At 37.7% G+C, this 20,384-nt stretch overlaps 1 protein-coding gene across 8 annotated transcripts in view; it reads left to right on the top strand.

Annotated features, from left to right (window-relative positions):
• FAM189A1 (family with sequence similarity 189 member A1) overlaps nucleotides 1-20,384 on the top strand; it is a 102,271-nt gene that overhangs the window by 78,790 nt on the left and 3,097 nt on the right. For 4 of the 8 annotated variants that reach the window (XM_030497975.2, XM_030497981.1, XM_030497980.1 and 1 more), the window contains 7 exons: nucleotides 4,370-4,387; nucleotides 7,405-7,565; nucleotides 8,204-8,339; nucleotides 13,844-13,919; nucleotides 14,976-15,545; nucleotides 18,947-19,021; nucleotides 19,708-20,036. In XM_030497975.2, coding sequence (XP_030353835.1) covers nucleotides 4,370-4,387; nucleotides 7,405-7,565; nucleotides 8,204-8,339; nucleotides 13,844-13,919; nucleotides 14,976-15,545; nucleotides 18,947-19,021; nucleotides 19,708-20,036 — 1,365 coding nt within the window. The remainder of the gene's footprint in view (nucleotides 1-4,369; nucleotides 4,388-7,404; nucleotides 7,566-8,203; nucleotides 8,340-13,843; nucleotides 13,920-14,975; nucleotides 15,546-18,946; nucleotides 19,022-19,707; nucleotides 20,037-20,384) is intronic. The other 4 variants (XM_030497978.2, XM_030497983.1, XM_030497982.1 and 1 more) reach the window with 2 other exon arrangements.

The raw sequence follows: 20,384 nt of genomic DNA on the forward strand, positions 1-20,384 counted from the left end.
AATGCTGCAAAATATTGAAAACTATTTTTATTGTCTTATATTTTCGTTTCCTTTAGTTTTGACTTTTGTACTGTCATACGGAACGCAAAAAGTACCCCCAATTTTTCACCTCACTTCAACCTTTCTTATGCTGTTAAGTGTACACAGTTGCTCAGGGGAAAAAAAAAGGGGGGGGGGGAAGGGGGGAGTTAAAAAATATCTACCAGTTGTACCAAAGCTGCAAGAGAGGTAAAGATCGAAATAGCAGTTGTGTGTTTTACTAATATAGACAGTTTAAGGCTGCAGTCCATTACAGGTCTTCCCAGGATTGTTCTTTCTGTGTTACACACCCCTCCAGCAGATAAATGTGAATCAAATCAGATCATATCAAGGTTCTGTAATGTGAAAAAACATCTCTTAATAACCAAGCTGTCATTTCAATGGTATTTCATATGTTGCCTAAGGCAATTTCAGTTTGCATTTTGTCTGATGAATGGCTACTGCAAAAATTCACCGTTTTCTTCAAAAGGTAGCTGTCTGAATTAAAGAAATACAAGAAATTATGCCCACTGTGGCCAAGCTAAAGTACTAAGTATACCTATTCCAGTCCTTCTTCCACTCCATATGTTTATACAGTTCGTATCCGAGAAGTACTGGCACTGATATCGTTCAGTGTATTCTGTTTTTGTCACCATTGCTGTTAGAAATTGTTCTTCATGTGATGTGATATCTAAACCAATCTGTTATTTTGTAAAGGAAATAAGGTAATAATGATGCATGCAAGCTGTAACATTTAATTACTGTTTTCATCACCCATAATGATAATTCAGCATGTCATTAACCTAATATGCTGTAGTTAATATTTCTACTCAAACACTTCAAATAAAAAACAGATACTATCCTCTATATGAGGATAGTATCTTGCTGGCATTATTTAACGTCTTACCTAGGTGAAATAGTAATAAAAACCCCCTTTAGGATGCAACTTCATATTAACTGAGAATTGATCTTAAGTTATTACATGTGTTTTTATTATTTAACCTGCTTATATAAAAACCTAAATGTTACATTTTTTGGCACAAAGCTCCCTTAAAGGTACTGTAAAGCCCAGGTGATAGTTCTTTTAGAGAAATGCATTGCAAATGATGTAAATCCATAGAAACATCCTAAAGGTAAATATGATTGGATAAATATTCCCCTCACAAATATTATTCCACCACAAATAGAAAGGTAAAATAGAAACCTTTGATGAAGGAAAGCTTTTGCCATTTTTAGAACATGTACCATTTTCCATTTTATTGGTAGAATAAGAGTATTTAATAATTAAGACTATTTAAAATACAGTCAGTACTTGAAGAAAGATGTAGTATCACAGACCAGTCCTTCTGAGACTACAGAGCTAATGGCTTGTGATGGTCATAGAAACAGCAGCTGGAGACAGTGGAGCAGAAAAACTGAATCTGTGTTTGCCTTATCAAAATACCTTCTGTGTTGCAAGCTAAGAAAATTGGGGCTGTTCAGCCTGGAGAAGAGAAGCTGCGTGGAGACCTCAGAGCAGCCTTCTGGTATCTGAAGGAGGCTTACAAGGATGCTGGAGAGGCACTCCTTATCCGGGACTGTATCAATAACACAAGGGGTAATGGGTTAAAACTTCAACAGGGGAGATTAAGGTTGGACATAAGGAAGAAATTTTTTATTGTGAGAGCGGTGAGGCACTGGAACAGGCTGCCCAGGGAAGTTATGAATGCTCCATCCCTGGCAGTGTTCAAGGCCAGGTTGGGCAGGGCCTTGAGCAACCTGGTCAAGTACGAGGTGTCCCTGCCCATGGCATAGGGGTTGGAACTCGATGATCTTAAGGTCCTTTCCAACCCTAACTATTCTATGAGTCTAATTTCCACTTAAGATCAGGGACAAATTAGAAGTGTCAGCCATGATCCTTCTGTTCTTGTAGACAATTAGCATCTACATTTCCTTCCAGGAGATACTGATACACGTGTTTCAGAAAAGGCAAAAAGAACCAGACCAGAAGGAGGACAGTTATTTGAAGGCAGAATTATAGACCCAAGTATATTGAAGAGATTTTACTATAGATAACATGCCAGTTATTTAACTGTATGCAATTTAAAATTTTTATTTCCCATTCCCAAGAATTAGCAGTTCTTTATAAATGACTTAGACTGAAATGAGGATAACGAACACTGGAGTCACCAAAGGACTCATTTCAAAGTTACACACGTAATGTCTTAAGCGTGATATGGAAGGCAGAGGTAATAACATGCAGATATGGGAAATACTCTAGATAGGATGATTCCCTTAGAGCACTAGTCACGTACTTATGTATGGCAATTACTGGTTTATATATGTCATAGTTGCTAAGCAGTGAATCCCAGCACTGTCGTTTACATGGATGAAGTCAATAGTGCTGGTCAGCTGCAGATGTAGAATAGAGAATGTCTTTGTTGATGTTTAGTGGGGATGTCCCATACCTGGAAATACTGATGAAGAGTTTTTAGTCTTGTAGATACTAGGAAGAAGGACTAACCACCTTGCATCATATTGGGTAGCTGTTTAATTAGGGAATTATATTTATAATTATTACTTGCTCTTTCTTCAGTTCCTTGAGACTTCTCTATCAGCTTTTACTTGAATATACTCAAAATATTCAGAACATAAATAGTAAACTGCAATCACTCTGGTCACTTCAGTGAACAACTTTTAGATGATCTCTCAGTGAAGACCTGGAAATTTAGTCTGACCAATTTTTTTTATTTTTTTTGAAATGAGTTTTACAGTCTTATATCTATCTAATGGTGTTTGTTTCACCTTGAAAAGCTAAAAACTGAGAGTTGTGTTACTCTACAAAGCACTGCCTTCTTCACTGGGAAGTGACAGCGTATCTGTCTTGGTGCAGGTTCTAAGCTTACTGAGAAGGTCACTGGCATCCAGTCCTACATCACTGGCTGTGTGGAGTGCTCAGTGTACGGCACACAGACTCTTGAGCATAACTGCATGTTCAGAAAACTTTCACCTCTTCTGCTCCTGCTGGAAGGGGTGTGCTTCTAACGTTTGTGTTTATAACTCTGCTTGCTAACAACTTGCTGCTGGTGCCATGGATAACTTGTGTATTTATTTCAGGTCCAAGAAGTAGGTACAAAACTGCAGCATTTTACAGCTTTCTTGTTTACCCTGCTGCAACCAGATAGCACGTTTTATTCTTCCCTCGTAACTGAAAACCGAGTAACAAATTAAGTAGTCCTCAGTATGAAATAGAGATGAGGGCTGTTTGAATCAGGCTTTTAAATGCTGTCAAGTTAGGCATGCCCAATTAAAATATACAACGTTTTGTGTGCAATGTGTGTGCTATGTAGCAGTCCATTTAGCACATGCACTCATCTATGTATAACGCCTATGAGGTAGAGGACACATTCCACAGATGAAAATAAGGCCATCTTTAGTCCAAGGATGAGAAAAAACCTACACGTTTGAATGCCAAGCTTCAACATAAGGTTGACTATTTCCTAGAAGAAGAGCATGAATTCTAGATCTGTCTTTCATTGCCTGTTAGATTCCTGAAAGCTCCCAGCATCCAACAGCTCCAGGTGGTCAACTGAAACATTTGAGTATTTGGCATTTCCAGAGCCAGGGGATATCTATTTACATCTACTAAATATGTTCAAAATATCTATTGATAGCTATAAAGTTATGAAGACTTTCAACACTGTTGGCTATTTACAGTGTTTACCAGTGGTGCTTTTTGCTGTTTATCCTCATCTGCAACCATTTTCTATCCATTTCTTCTGCAGTGGCCATTAGTTTAATCCCAAAGGCCTCAGTAGGAGACCTGCTTTGTGAGTTGTTCCATAATGACACTGAATACAACTTGATCTTGTTTATACTTGAGGCCAAACAGGCCACCTCCATTTTTGATTCAGCAGTTATTGTTGTTGCCTGTCCTACTTGCCATCAACTTTTTGAGACTGATTATTTAGTAACAACTGCCTTCAAGTACCAACAATGTATGTTTCCTTGTGAAAGCATATGTCAGTGTTCCTCCACCTAGCCCAGCTTTGTGAGCTCTTTGCTTTTTCCTACCTATGGACTTTGTATTTAAGTCTTTGCTGAGCCCATGCCAGCCTTCACCATTTGAGACTAACCCTTAAAGATTTCTAAAATACATTTTGCTGTAGGAGGAATTAACTTTTGCAGCCTAGTAGAGATTAGTAGATAGGGTAGTGTGGAATAAGCTGTGGTTTAATTCCCACTTAGTAGCTTTTCGACTGTTTTATCAAGGATGTCTGTTCTTTGTGATAATCCCTTATATTTGCTATTGTTTCATTTCCTGATAGTCTTCCTCTTACAGCCTTTTCACTTTAATTTCTGTGCCTTCCAGCAGGATGATATCACACAGGTAAACATGTTGTTTATAAACATGTACATCTTTCATGTCTGTTTTCCCACTCATTTTCAGCATTGGTCACGCAGAGTTTGTTGCCATTATTTGTATTCATAGTTAAGGCTCTTGAAAGGGATGTAAATAATTCCACTGTTAAACTAAAATGCATCTAAACATTAGGTCTTTTCCCTCTTGACCCACAGTGTATTCTACCCTGTGTAAAACCTTTTCCTTCTGTTACATCCCACAAAATGTTTGCTGATAGTTCACTCACTGTAAAAGTGCTATGGGTTTAACTGCTGCCTTCTGAGGAGTGTTGAGTGTTGCTTCCTATATATAGCTAAATGAAACAAGCTCCAGAAAACTCAAGAACTGAAGACATGGAGGTACATATTTTCTGGTGCAAACCAAAGGTTGGGTTGCATGTCAGTACATGGATATGGTTTGGGAGAAGGTAAAGAAAGTTGTAAAAGAAAATGGTTTCATTTCCAGACAGTAAAAATGACCCAAATTATCAATTCTACTAGGAAATTAGTGTAATCTTGAGTTTGCTGGAATCATGTAGGGTACAAAATGTGAGCTAAAGCATACAGATATTTGTCTCTGTTATGATAATTTTTTAGATAGTTTTTAGGTCACGAAGTTGAAGTTTGTCTTTCTTCCTTTTTTCCTAAAAGATTCTTCAACATATTTGGGATGGTAGCAGGCTGATGATTGTATTGCTTAGAGCAGAAGTTTGGTTTTCGACAGTTAATGTAATGTTACAGTTTGGGAAATGGCTGTTGAAAGATCAGGTGAATTTAGAAAAAATGACTGCAAAAATGTAGTTTTATTCTAGAAGACAAACCTGTAGAAATGTCTGATAGTACTCAGGTTAACAGCATCATATCTCACATGAAAGAGTGTCCTTAACAGCATCCGACATTTTATGTAGCAAAATGTAAATCGTGTAGATGTCATGTCTTTTATTCCAGTACCATCAGTAAACTACAATGGCTGAAAGTCATTGATTGTCTGTAAGATACAACAATATCACATATTATCATAGAATCACAGACTGGTTTGGGTTGTAAGGGACCTTAAAGCTCAGTTCCAACTCCCTGCCATGGGCACGGACACCTTCCACTAGACCAGGCTGCTCAAAGCCCCATCCACCCTGACCTTGAACACTTCCAGGGTTGGGGCAGCCACAGCTTCTCTGGGCAACCTGTGCCAGCACCTCAGCACCCTCATAGTAAAGAATTTTTTCCTGATGTCTAATCTAAATCTACCATCTTTCAGTTTAAAACCATTCCCCCTTGTTCTATCACTATATGCCCTTGTAAAAAGTCCCTCTTCAGATTTCTTGTAGGCCCCCTTTAGGTATTGGAAGACTGTTGTAAGATCTCCCCCGAGCCTTCTCCAGGCTGAACAAGCCCAACTCCGCAGAGTTATGCAGAGGGGGTTCTTTATTTAATAATTATTTGTGAAAATAGAGAGCCATTTTCACAACCAGTTGAAATTGGTCCTTCTTACCTTCTGTTGTGTTGCATTATTACAGCTTTGACCTTTGAAACAACATACATAGAGTGAATTTTGTGGAATTAAGATGTAACTCAACTTTTTCAATAGCTAAGACTGATATAAATTCTATGGTAATGTAAATTCAGCATAACTGCACCAAGTTAAATTTGAAAAAGTGAAAAATATTAAACTGTCATATTGAAAATAAAGCTAATTTACTTTCTATTTGCTGGATCTGCTAAGCATAAGCATTTTCCTTTTCACTGCTTCTTGAGTCTTTATCATGGATTTAAACAAATAATAATGTAATGAGACAACAGTACAAAGACATATATTCTCTTTTTCCAGTGTAAAAAAACAAATGTGCCTTCAGTAGATTTTCTTAGCACATTTGTTTTAAAAGGCAGGAGCTAAAACCAAGTCATCTACTGATCCAAGAAAAGTGATATGACACCAGAAGCTTGCCTAGAGAAAAAATAATTCTTCTGTGGTTTTAGGTTTTTGATCCTCTTTTATCCATGGGGACCGTATAAAGCCAGGTCAGGGTGGTGGATTTCCATGTGTTCTGCAGAATGGTCCACATTTGATCTTGAAGTAGTTTAAGCCTTTGCTAGAAAACTTGTTAATCTGCAGTGTTTCTGATATCGAAGTGTAAGAATGGCTTCTTGATATCACTGCTATGCTAGAAGCTGTGATGGGTTAGGTTAGGTTAGCAGGTTAGGTTCCTGTCACAAATGTTGACAGCAGTTCTCAGTATTATTTTTATTATTCAGCATAGTTATTTTCTTTTTAGTTTTGAGATGTTTGTATGGAATAAATTGCTTTCTTACTTTCATACCTGTATTTAAAACCTTTATGTCTCATTTAAGTGTGCAGTGTCAGTATCACCAAACCACAAATGGCTATTATTTTATTTTACAATAATAATAATAAAGAATAGCTATAAATGGCCCCTTGTTTGGAAGTGAAAAATAGGTGGGATATTTGTAATTGTCTTACTCAAAATTTAGTGAATATGCGGTAGCTTGTTTCTAGTTTGGTTTATTTGGGGTTTTTTTGGGGCGTTGGTTTTTTTCTGTAAGTACAAGGCATCTCAGGTACCTTGTTCTGCTTTCTCAGGAAAGAAAAGCATGTGAGTAGTTATTTTAGTTGTATCTTTTGTTCACCAGTTATTCAGTTATTAAAATACAACTGATTAGTGTTATAATATAATTATAAGGTAGAAGTATTTCTTGAAAAGCTATTTAATTTTAAATGGCTATGTTCTGCATCATAAGAGTGACTGACTTTGAGGCACAGGCCTCTCTGTATCTTTAATAAAACCTTGTGTTATATTTTGGCAGTTTGACTCACACTCCTCACTTATCTCAAGTATTCTTATGCTTCCAGAAGTGTTTGTTTCATTTCAGTATGGATATTAATGATACTGGATATTGGTCAGGGTTGCTAATACTGACCTTTTATTAAAATTTTTATTATTGGTGTTGATGTTTCTACTATCTGAAGGAACTCGACCTGTTCATTTTCAGTTTCTGCCACAGAGGCCACATTCTACCAATCCTGACTGCATGACTCCACATGGAACTATCTTGCATCAAACCTTGGATTTTGATGAGTTCATACCACCAATTCCACCTCCACCCTACTACCCACCAGAATATACCTGCACACCAGTGATAGAGGCACAGAGGTGATTGTTCTTCCCTGTAGTTACAGTCATTGCATAGTTCTGAGCTGCAGACTATGAAGCTCTTTCAAAGAACATGAAGCCAAGTAATATCCTTCACTTAGATTAAGTGCTTCCTTTCCAGAGAGATTACATACATTTTTTTGAAACTTGTTAGGATGTACCTGGAAATATTTATGTTAAAGCACCACTGTAATAGAGAAGTGATTGAACTTAGCTAAGACAAAGATAACAATATCTGAACTTAAAGCAGAGATCAGCTTTGATCAGAGATCCTTTCACAGTTGTTAATGTTATACACTTGAAGTTGAATATGTGATTTAATTTTCTAAGGAAATCATTGGAGTTAATTTGTATTAATGTGGAGTAGTGAAGGACTTGAATGACTGCAAAACGGGCTGGTAGAGATGGCTGGTATCCAAAATGAAATAGAATTTTTAAAGCTATGAATTTTTGAATGAAGCCCTGTGAATGAGGACTTCATTTTGATTATCTGTTAAATTTCTTCAGTATTATTCTTCGTAGTATATTGGCTTTGAATTCAGAGAACACTCTACATCACTGCTGTCGGTAATAGTTCACCAAATAAATCCAATACCATTTCTTAATTATTAAGTTTGCTTGTTTCTGTTTTTAAACAGAGGTCTCCATTTGGACTTCCCTCATTCCCCATTCAGTGCTTTATATGCAGTAACCATTAACAGCCCAGGAATGATGTATCCAACTGAGCTGCCGCCACCTTATGAGGCAGTGATTGGAGAGACGCCTGCCAGTCGGGTAAGGAAAGCCAAAGGAAATTCTTTACATAGTCTTCAAATTTTCCTGGTCTGAAACAATTTTAGATAAATTTGATGATCTAAAATAATTTAGGAGTTAATTGTACTTTGTGAGAACAACCATTAGAAAATAATTATGTTCTTTAAGCACATTTTTCACACCATTCTTTTTAAAAGGGCTTAATTATCAAATTTTACTTAATGTGTATTCTCCTTATGTTCTTATGCATGTTTGGGCAAATCTTAACGAGTAGTAATAATTCCACTGAATCTGTTTAAAAAGTTGTGTGATACTGGACGGTCAGTAACAGAAACTTAGAAGAATGGATTGGTGCCACTGAAGCACAGTGGTTTTCCTTATTTGAAAAGCATAATGATATTTTAAAATGAGATTACACTTCTAACTTTCTATAGGGAATAAGAAATCTTGATTAGGAAGCAGGTATATTTTCTTAAAAACACCTAGAGTTGTAAAATATTTTTTATTACAACTGCTGATAATAGTGGATTTGCCTCACTTCAATATACTACTTTCGGTTGGAGCTCAGTACAACAGTGTAGGTTTAATAAGAAAAAAAATAACTGTGTGTCTTATGACATGTAATGCTAATAACTTCTGTATGTTTGGGTATGTGTGTATATAGCATAGAGCTCATGGGACATTTGGTTTTGCTGTGATGTGATCTGAGCCAAGATAATGACAAATTCCTGTTTTAAATGCTATGTGTAAATAGGACATGTACTTGAAAATTCTGAACGAAAAACTCTGTAAATAATCTCAGATTAACAAAGTTAAAAATACACATTTGCAGTGCCCCACTTATGTCAGATTTCAGATCCTGTTCTGGAAAAGTACTGGGAGCATCTGATAATAGTATAGGTTCTTATAACGGTATGCGCTAGTCTTGACAGGATGCCTTGAAGTCAGTACCAAATTTATGCTTTAGTAGTTGTAGGATACAGCCTCCAGAAGGAGGCCCCTGTCAGGCACCAAAATGCTGGAAACCAATTCCTGCTTCAGTGTTAGATTCCCTGATAAGAAACCATACGTGGTTAAGGTTTGAATGATAAAAGGACAGAGACATGTTCTTCTTATGAAATAGGAACAAGTAGTTCTCTATCTGTTGCTCATACTTTTGGCTCTTAAAACTCTTAATAGCTTCTGCTGTTCTGTGGCAGAAGCAGTTACTCCTGAGAGCTTGTAACACCTTGATTCTGAACTTTGAGAAAGGACCCAGGATACTTCAAGTATTTACGTTACACTTTTTTGCCTTATTTTGTACTATAGTGTCAACTGAACTGAAGCTAGAATTATAACTTAGCCACACGTTCAGCTAAAGCTAATTTGAGAAAAGTTTTGCGTAAGTGACTTGTGATAATTGAATCAGCTGTCCCAAATAGCAGAACACTTAAAATTGCTTTTAGAAACTGTAATTTCTCACAGGCCTCTGTAAAAACTCAAGGAGCCAAACATTCTAGATACTGCTTATCAGTTGTTAATAGAGCACTGTGGAAATGTGTGTTCAGGTTGCGAAATTGCACCCAAATTACAGACAGGAGTACTTTGCATTTCCCCGAAATATAACATTGGGAAGTTTGCTAGTGATTTTGTTCACGTTGGAGGAAACTGAAAAAAAAAAAAAATAAAGAAATTATATAGTTTCTACTATTATACTCAATAATATTATTAAGATAATTAAGACAAGTGTCTGAGAAAAAAAGAATGTTGAGATGCATTTTGTCCCCGACAAAAATGCAATTAAAAACCTCCAAGATATGCCTAACTTTTGCGGCTTCTGTGACTGACAAGTCCTTGCCTTGTATAATACCCTCTACCAGCCACCACAATAAACAGGCCAAACATTGCAATACCTTTGATTTATTTGGCTGTAATACAATTAATTGGTATAAACTGCTTGTGAGTGAAATTCTTTTCTGAACAGCAAAATTGGAGTTTCCAAGGCCATCTGTTTCCTAAAAATTTTTTTATACAAGTTTCATCCTTCTTCCTTTCCAGTAACTCAGAGGAACCTGCAGCCCTGGAGGAGTCAGTATCTTTCAGTGATTAAAAAAAAAATGATAAATTGGCAAAAGTGATATGAATTATACCTGGTTTGGGGGGAACTGAAGCAGCATATCTGTGATAAGAAATCATTTGTGGTACGAAGTAAGGTTTAGGAAAGTGTCTGTTTATACTTAAGCAGAAAATCACTTTGAGCACTCTTGTACTTGGGATTATACTTTGCACAAGCATCGACATCCAGCAGCACAACAGCACCAGTATGTAACAAAAATACAATTTAACAAGACATAATATAAACCAGCAATGTCCTGCTCTTGCAAGAAAAGCATGAATTTTACTGAGTAGATGTATTCACTGCTATTTTTCGGTATCTGGGATGTCAGTGTCAGTCCCTTGCCTATTTGCCTATTCATCTCTGGCCACTTGGGTTCCAGAAGTGTTTGTCCTGATCACAAGTGAAAATGAGTGCTGATTTTTAATTTCTAAATGGTGATAATTATATAGTTTCTTACCGGTAGTAGTTTATATATGCCTGGTAGTTGCTGGTTCAGAAGCTTGTAGGAAGAAGATAACAACAGGTGGTGAAGTGTAGTATTTTGGTGATGCTAACTGAAGCCTACACAGTGACTTTGTAGCCATTTACTTTTCTTGACAATAGCCCGAATGTGTTTTTTTGCAGTCAGTGTCCCAGTCAATCTGTAAATGGAGGAGTGGAGCCAAAGTCTAAGACAGTTTTAGGTCTACAAGAGGAGCAAGATAGGAGTCTTAAATTCTTCTGTGATGCAAATGCTTCCATATAATATGCACTAAGCTACAGTACAATATGAACTGAAATAACTAGATTGATAAATCCCTCAAAGGCAGGCTTTGCAATAGAAATCATTGCAGACATTTAGCTACAGAAGTGCTTCTAGTAACCGTTATGTAATAATGTCATAATTGAAAAAACTTACTGAGCATCAGGCAGTAGGGTTTGTTTGTTTTTAAATGGATTGAGGTCATTAGAATTTTATTAAATTGTATCAAATTAGACTCAGTATTTGGTCAACAAATATCAGTGCTAGTTTAAGTGGTTGCATCTAAGTAAAAACCACTGTTGTCATCTGTACTGATCAGGAATTCCCATTTTATGACTATGGAAAAAGTGGTTTTCACACCGTTTTCTATGCAAAGTGTTAACGAAGTTACAGAAAAGACAAGAGCAAACAGATCAGGGTTTGGGGTGAGTTGTACCACTAACTGTTTTCATAAGATTTACCAGCCTGTAGGCTGTGCAAGCTTGTTACAAGCATGACTTTTCTTTCCTTTTCCTGTTGATAGCTTAGTGACTGTCTTTACCAGCTTTATGTCTAATGATGTGCAAGTCAATAAGGTTTTGTTACCCTAGGCTGTGCAGGAACCCATATGAAACCATGTGCCATTCGTATATGAACCAAAACTCTGAACTGACTAAAAATTGTCCATGTTACCTCCTACAATTAAAACCGTGGTTCTCCTTCTCCCAAGAAAGAAGGTTAATTAATTACAAATACATATAAAATACATTCAGCAATTATTCTTTTGAATGGAGAAAGAACAAAGGAAGAAAATGGAAAGCTTAACACATTGATCAGATAAGTGTGTAAGCTGCAGATGGTTCTTTTTCACTAGTACAGTTTTGCCAAACTAAGCCAAGCTCAGCCTTGCATGTAACTCATTTCATAAGTACTAGGCCCTTTTATAGTTACTAGACAATGTCACTACAGCTGCCAGATGACTGGGAGAATGTAGAAGGTCAATAAATGTTTCGGCACAAATGCTCAGCAGATACTTTCCTGTCAGTGATTAAGAATTTATGAAACTACATAGATTTAAAAAGAACTAGATTTTTCAAAAGAAACGAACACCCTTAAAACATATAATTTCTTCCAAAGTATATTTAGTAGGATTAGATTTTTTCCATCAATAAAGAACATTTGAGAACACTTCTTACTTTTCCAGTTAGCTCGCAGCAGTTCCACAATTAGTTCCCAGGAATGGTCTGCAACTTGAATGACACCACTTTTTTTTTTTCTTCTTTAACCACAGATGTGATATTCTGCTTTAGTAAAGAAAGATCCTTTCAGAAATTGCCAATTTCCAAGCAAATTATTTAAAAACATGAGTGATTTTGCTTTTGCTTCCCAGTCCTCTTATCAAACTATTGCTGTGTTAAAAAGTATGTCTGGTACTGTTCTTTGTTTAGAGTTGTATTTGTTGATCCTTAGACTTCACTTTTTAAAAGTAAATTTGTATCAGAAGTTTCCTGATCACAGTAAGCTATGGATAGATATAGAAAAAAATTAATTAGCACAATAAACTCTGCATATATATGTGTGTATATATATGCATTAATCTACACTGCCATGTGTACTAGAAGCTCTTCCTTAATAGCTTCAGAGTAATAGTGTCACGTTCAGTTTCTTAGATGGCCAGTTACAGATTAAGCTGTTAATAAAAAGGTTTTCACAGAGGTGACTGGTGGTTATTTCTAGGCTGTGTCACCAACCATAATAAGCTTTCACTAGGTAATTGTGGCGCTGGAGACAGAAGCAGATAAGATGTTTTCTGCTAAAGATGGTATCAATCTCATTCCTTTTGACTTCGTACTTTTTTCTCATTTATTGTTACCAGCTATTTATTGGAACCATTTTTTAAATAATCATGATCCCAAAGAATTGCTAAAAATCTAATGAGATTGGCAATAAGGTGAAATTTAAAGTCTGCTGAAATCCATGGAAAGAAGATTTCCTAAATTTCAGGTGTTTATGGATCAAGTCTTTCCAGCAGGACTGATTGTGTGTTGTGTTCACATGATTCTCAAAAGTGAAGGGAAGTTACCCACTTAAATCCAACCTTTCTGAGAAAAAGGTGAGTCCTAGTATTATCTCCCTTCAGCAATCTGATGGGCTGGAGAGCATCCTGCATTGGCCACCTTTGGTGGCAATGATGATGTATGGCTTAAAAATACATTAGGTGTTAACATCTCAGCAAATAGCCAAAGGAAAGTTCTGCTCTTGTGCTTAGTTTTACAGTTTCTGCTTTTCTCTATCCTATTCGAGGATGATAAAATGTGGTGGGAAAAAAGTGTAATATGGAAAATGCAGACTGGAAAAAGAGATTGTTTGTAATAAAACCATTCGTTTTACATGTTGCAGCTGTTAAGTTTTGTAATGTGGGCCTGCAGCCCCAGCTGCCTGTGAACTCAGGATGAATTTAGCTTGTAGATTCTGGTAAAAATAAGAATTGCTTTAAACATGTTTCTTTGCCCTGCCCTGCCCTTTGTTCCTGACCCAAAGACATTGTAAAATACTGTATCTTTAAACAGCTTTCAATCTGAATAGCAGCTTTAGATAGTAGTTATTTCACATTGTCAGATGTGTTCTTAAGATCACCGGCACTATATACTTGGTTGTGGTAAATTGCAGATTAATGTGCTGTTTCAATCAACAACTTTCATTTAGGTCACTGGTACTGATCAGCAAGTGTCAGAGTCAAACTTGGGTGAGAGGAACATGACCGTGGACTTCAGCACACAAGGTGATCATAGCATTGTGTTTGTCTACTTGAGAAAGATGTCGTAGCAGTTTTGAGTTTTGAGCGGTTTTGAAGGACTTTTTCCTTCTCTTCCGCCCTTGCGCATGGGTAAAGGATTTGGTTTCAGATTGTTCACAGTCATAAACTGATGTGGCTGGAAATGCAAAGGAGAGTTTTGCTCAACAAAGCATGCTTTGTGAAGCCCTTCGAGGCAGATGTGGCAACTGTTGTTTCTCTTTGAAGAGTCACAAACATAACTGGCAGTTTGCTTCTCATTGTCAGCAACCTGATGGGTGCCTTCCTGATAGTCCACATGCCTTTTCCATGTAGTAGTTTCCTGCATCGCTTCCAGAAGCCTGAGTAAGAAGCTTGCTGGCTGAAGTGTAGATGTTGTGAATGCAAGTAGATGAGTAGCAGCACAGAGCATGTTTGTTTAAAGTTTAAGTTACTAGAATGGGCCTCCTTACGTGTCTGTTGCTATGAAGGGCTTTTGAAACATTACAGCCTCAGTGGATCATGAGATGTTAAGCAGTTTATATGAAATAAGTATTTTAGTAAAACTTCCATTAAATACTTTTTTCCTATCACATTCATGTTGTATTGATGAATAGCCTGGGAGGTGTTCTCAGTTAGTGCACTTCTGGGCAGAGAGGTGGTGACAGAGTGGTCCAAGAAACAGAAACAGTCCTCTCTCACCTAGCATCCAGAATGAGACTGATAGCCTAACAGATTAGAGAGGAGCTTCTCTTCCTACACACACAGGGAATCTCTTCTATGAAGTCGGATTTTAATTTCCAGAGCCACCTTTAACTCTTGCTAAATAGTAATTTATTTTTTAAAAATGCCCTGCTGTTTGACAACCGCAGTGGAGTGTGACACTGAAGGTGACTAGTTTTTAAGTGCTGCTGTTAACAAGTGCTGCTGTGTCAACATAAGCTAGTTCCTTAAGTTCATACATAGATTTGGATTTCACATGCACATATGAAAGTCTAAATTTTAAGGGGGGTAAGGGAGAGGAGAGGGACAAGAAGTCTTCATTTTTCTCTGCTTGTTTTGCAGTTTCTGTCGAGAGCACCTCTTTGATGGTCTCTGAGACTGTTGATATCCCAGACCGCAGCTACTCCTCTGAAGATCTTTGTTCGCTGGAAGTTCAAGGGTCTCTCTATTCTGCAGATCTTTCTCCCTGCTGTACAGCCCCCAAAGGGCCTACGCACCAGAGCTGCAGCACCCGCTGCAGGTTCCACAGAACTCACTCAGAGGGTTTTCCTGATGAGGATGACAGTTCCCACAGCCAAGCCTCTACTGACAGGTCTCAAGGACTGGAAAAGAACTGTGCCTATGGCAGGTCCTTGGACTGTTCTTCAGAGAATTTCAGCCTGTCAGAACTGCAGAGTTCTGCTCAAGGGAGCAATGCCACGCCACCTTTGAAGCAAAAGCAGATCTGCTGTGCAGACGTTAGCCAGCCTCCTGTCCCTTCCCAGACCTCTCCCTGTTTTGGGCCCACAAATGCTTCATCGTGCGCAAGTGGCAATGAGAGTGCAGTCCAGCAGCATCATGTTACAAATCACCGAATTTCAAATATAGTCCGATCAACTAGTGACCCTGTATCATGTTCGTCTTGCACAGAAGGTAGGTGTTGTACCTCAAGGCTGGTGGAGCATGAAACAAATGAATGGTATGTGATTTATGCAGCAATTGGTGCTCCTGGAAATTACACAAAGCGTTCCAATGAGGGTTGGCTTATGTGTGACGGCTTTAGTTCCATGCGTCTTTTGAAAATTTTCTATTATATTGAGAAAGTAGACTAAGAAGTTGAATAGTAACTGGGGTCTATTTAGGAAATGATTACCTGAGCTGTCATGCTCATCGTACAGTGGTTTGTGTTTCCTGAAGGTGACACTACCACTGATGGTATTGGCACAAGTCAGAGGCAGGCAGAGTGTGACTGCGTAGTGGCAAGTTGGAGTGTACAGTGAAAATTTTTTAATTACAAAGAAATGAAAGATGTAGCCCGTGACAAAACTATAAATGAAAAGGAAAGCTTTTGGCTGTTGTGGACAGGCGTCTTTTGCTATGAATCTCCTTCTAGGCAAGTAGCAAAGACAAGAGGAAACATTATTAGCTGAACAGTGTTACCTTCATAAAAATCCACTTGTTAGTGGAGAAGACAAGATTGATGTAGTTGAGAATAGCTCTATCAGAGGGACATAGAACTGTCTAAACCATTTGAAAGGTGTAGGTGTTACAATAGGAATAAAGCTGTTTAGATGGATTCGAATGGGTAACCTGGAAAAGTGGCTTGAAAGCAAAGATTACAAGCTTTGTAAGATGTCGTAGACTCTGCTGTTGCAGATGCGTTCACTGGGCTTTCTAAGGGCTCTAGAGGAGGAATCACGTGACTAGCTCTAAACAAGTAGACAAAACGCTGGTTTCATTTAGGAAGAGGACGTGTTGGTTCTGTTACACTTTTTGCATCATTATTCTGTTTCTGCAAATTTCAGAGATCTCATACTTAGCTCAGAAATTGCACATCTTTTATCATTAGAAATCTAGCACATCCTGTCCAGGAAAAGCAAATCTTTAATCTAGAAGTCTGCATTTATTTTTGGAACTTTACTCTGCTAGGATAGATGTGCTATGAAGCTGTCATGCAGATACTAAGTAGGAATTTCTGAATCCTTTCTACTGTGCCAAAGACAAGAACAGCTCTCTCTCTTCTGGATCCCACTCTGCAAGTTTTCAGTGTTGTGCTCCTTATGCTCTGAGTAGTGTTTGAGAGATTGCTGTAGGCAGCCGTATCTACGTGTTAAGCTGACTGCTGGGACACCTGGCAGAACAGATGCTCTGCCTTCATTTTTAACCTGTCCTAAATACATCCATCATCTTTTCTTCAGAAGTGGCATTATGGGAATTATTTTGGTTAATTTCCAAGTTCTTAGCCCTACTTGAGTTGAGGGATACAGTTTGAACATTACCAAGATGTAACTGGTCTTAGCAATGATTTTAGTAAAGGAGTAGGGATGGTTCTAGAGTTACTGATCTACACACAGCAGAGGGGGAGCAAGAGAAAGAGTAACTCAGAGGGAACGTGTTTGTACTTACCTAGTTTGCCATTCGTTTTGCTGCCCACAGAAGACTCTTTAAAATGAAATCCTTAGCAGAAGCAGTTGAGTCTAGGTGTGCATGTTTTCATTTGTCTGCTTGGTAACGACAGCTTGCAAAATTTTACTTGGTGAAGGTTTTCACAACTTCACATCACTTCTCCTTCCTCTACTTTTTGTTGAACTTTATTTGGAAGTCATACATTGGTGAGAAGCAGCACAATTCTGATAACATGTAGCAGCCCTGAAGCTGTGGCGCACAGCTGAAGTTTTTTACAGTCCTTGTAACTTTAAAAAAGGCATTTGATCTGGATTTTTCAAAACTGGCTATGGGTATTCACTGCAGAATTTTAAAATACATCCACAGGGTTGAACAGTAGGCAAAGATAAAGGAAACCGACTGAGCTCCATCAACACAGAAGAAAAAGCTTTTGGGGTTTGTTGGCATTCTTTGGTTGGGGTTTTTGGGGGTTTGGGGTTTTCAGATCGTTTTTTTCTTCTTTTTTTTCTTTTTAGTAACATGTAACATACACTTACTTTTTAAAATCATCTTGGAGAAGAACAACTGGTCAAATAGACTGACCATATGAAAGATAGAGCTGTAACTACATGTCATTACCACTGATAACTCATGTAAGAGACATACTGTAGATTTGCACGTTTTCCTGTCTTTTCCCTGTAACGTTTATCTTGGCAAAGGAAGACAAAATGAACGTCTAGCACTGATGCTTGTGACAATAAACTTAATCTGCAATCAAATACGATAGACTTTGTGGCTATATCAGTTAAGTGCCTGAGCAATTACTGTAGTGTCATGTGTTCCAGGTAATTCGGGATAATGTCTAGTGGTATAGTTTTGACTGTGCCACCAGTCCATTAAGCAGTATAATAAATGGATGGGAAGACAGAAGCTCTGAAGTGTCTCCTTATAATAAGTGTGCCATGATTCATGTGTTGCAGTACTTCAGCATAATAAAGCAAATTAAAATCAGAATAGAAGCTGTCTCCCTTAATTTCTTACAGATTTTCTGTGTTTGCAGCACCTTACATTTCTTTTCCTTCATTTAATTATCCATTCTACCAGAGAGGATTATACCAGCTTTTCACTATGAACTTTCCCTGAAGGTATGGAAGAAAATCTCATCTAATCTACCTAGGCTTTCAAAACAGTTTTCAGTCTTGGAAACAGATGTCAACATCCTTAGCGTAAATGTGAAGGTTTGTTCCATCTTGACTGTCACAAGCTTGAAATCCAAAAGACTGCAGCAGTAATTACAGTGATCTCATCGTCAGTGAGCCTTGTGCTGGCATCCCAGAAACTCTGTTAGTACAAGGCAACTGTGTCCAGAGCTGTTTGTACGTGCTCTGTAACCACTTGCTGTTGATTGGATCATTGATAACCACCAGTGGTTACCTAACCATTAATTTAGTCTGTAGTGTATAGCATTTGTCCTGCTAGGAATGAGTATCTATAAAAGAAAGGAGATAGAACTACTGAATAAAATGCTGGTTGCGTAGAAATAAGAGAGATTCATCCTCCTTCTTTTTTCCATTTTCAAAGATAAACTGTCTGCCAAGGAAATACAGGAAAGTCTGAAGTCTGCCTCTCGCAGGAAGCCTTCCATAGCTTCTGACCTTAGAAGCCTGAAGTATTGAGGATCAGATAGCTGTGCAAGAGAGAGGAAATCATCAAGCAGGAACGATATCTTTGTGTTCATTTAACAGCTTACAGAACTTCTCTGTGTATAGTAACATCTCTTTATGAATGGACATCTTGAAAGTAGTATTTCTTCAGAGTAGTTTCATTCTGTAAAGGAGATAATGAAAGAGTCCAATGTTGGGGGGGTTTTTTGCTTTGGACAGAGGACAGCAGGGCCTGACTGTGTGCTCTCTCTTTTGCTCTCCCTCTCTTTCTCTCTCTGGTTAAAGGTGATAATTGTGCCTGGACTCCTATATGTAGCCAGTGTCAAGATGCAGGATTGTCTCCAGCTACATTACAAACAGGTGAGGTATCAGTTTTCTAACGCAGGATTATACTGTTTCCTTCTTTTATTTTAAAAATAATTAAAAGCTTCTGATAAACTCTAGAAAATCTAGAGCAGAAAAATCACTAACAGCATGCATATGATGTACAGTGCCAATGGAACCAGCCTTTGAGTGAAAATAAATGCTGCAAGTAAAGTCCTCTGGTTTAGTTTAGAATTTTTACTCTCTGTATTTTCTACTAATCTCTTATATTATTCACTGCTTACAATTTTTGAGGCCTAGAAATGAGCAGAACGTTACCTTTAAAGTTGGGGGGGGGGGGAAGGTGCGTGCTAAAACATTACAAGTTACACATGTTAACACTGAGTAGCTGGTACTTCCCTTACCATTAATGTCAACTGAAGTCTCTGAAAGTAGAGGTGACAAAAATGGCTGTGGTTTATGAAGTACTTTAATTACCCAGCCACTCATCCTAAATGCAGTCCTTGCTCATGGGAAAGCATTACTCTCGATCCCTGGCTAAAATGACACATTTTGCAGTGTTTCCTTAATTGTGTAGGTTTGTTATTCTTCAGACAAAACAGACATTTTATGACAAAGCAAAAACTTCTGTGACAGTATGTGTTTTGCCTTTTTTTTTCTTTTTCTTTTTTTTTTTTTTTTTAAACTATTCTTTTAAAGATATTCTTCCCCCCCTTTTTTAGTTCCTGTTTCTGGTTGTCATATGGCTGCCTCTGCTTGTGAGCATTCTTTGAGCAGTTTCCTACCAACTGGAAAACAGAGGGATGCAAGGAAGCTTGATCTACACCTGAAGCCAAAGGCTTTCCACAAAGTCTCAAAAGAGCGACCATACTCTTTAGTGGACCTTAAGACTTATAAAGACACAAAAATTTTAGTGGCAAAATTTTTGGAACATTCAAACTGTAATCTCCCTCCAGAAGTACGTCATGTAGTGAATAGCATACGATCAGTGATAAAATCTGATGAAAGACACATGGAAGAAGCCATCTTCAGTGCCAATATTATAGACCAGGTAGGCCATGTATGTTTAAAGATTTGTTCAACTGTGATAGCCAAATACTGTATTTAAATGTTTTTACAGTTTTAAATAGTTCAGACAATTCCTTCCTTTATGGTAAGGAAATTCTTATATTTATTGGCCAGCGGAGCGTTTTATGCTGAAGCACTCATAAATGCATTTAAAATTCTTCAGCTGGGCCTAGCAATATCCTAGGAGATCTATAGGGAACTGATTTACACAGGGATAGTCATCCTCTCTTATTTCCAACATCTTTCTGCACCTGTGATTGTTCTATACATGAATTTGTGATTATACACTTAGAGATACACAGAACTGACTTGGATCTGTTATATTTTCAGG

This window comes from Strigops habroptila, chromosome 9, assembly GCF_004027225.2.
Source record: "Strigops habroptila isolate Jane chromosome 9, bStrHab1.2.pri, whole genome shotgun sequence".
NCBI classification, from domain to species: Eukaryota; Metazoa; Chordata; class Aves; order Psittaciformes; family Psittacidae; genus Strigops; species Strigops habroptila.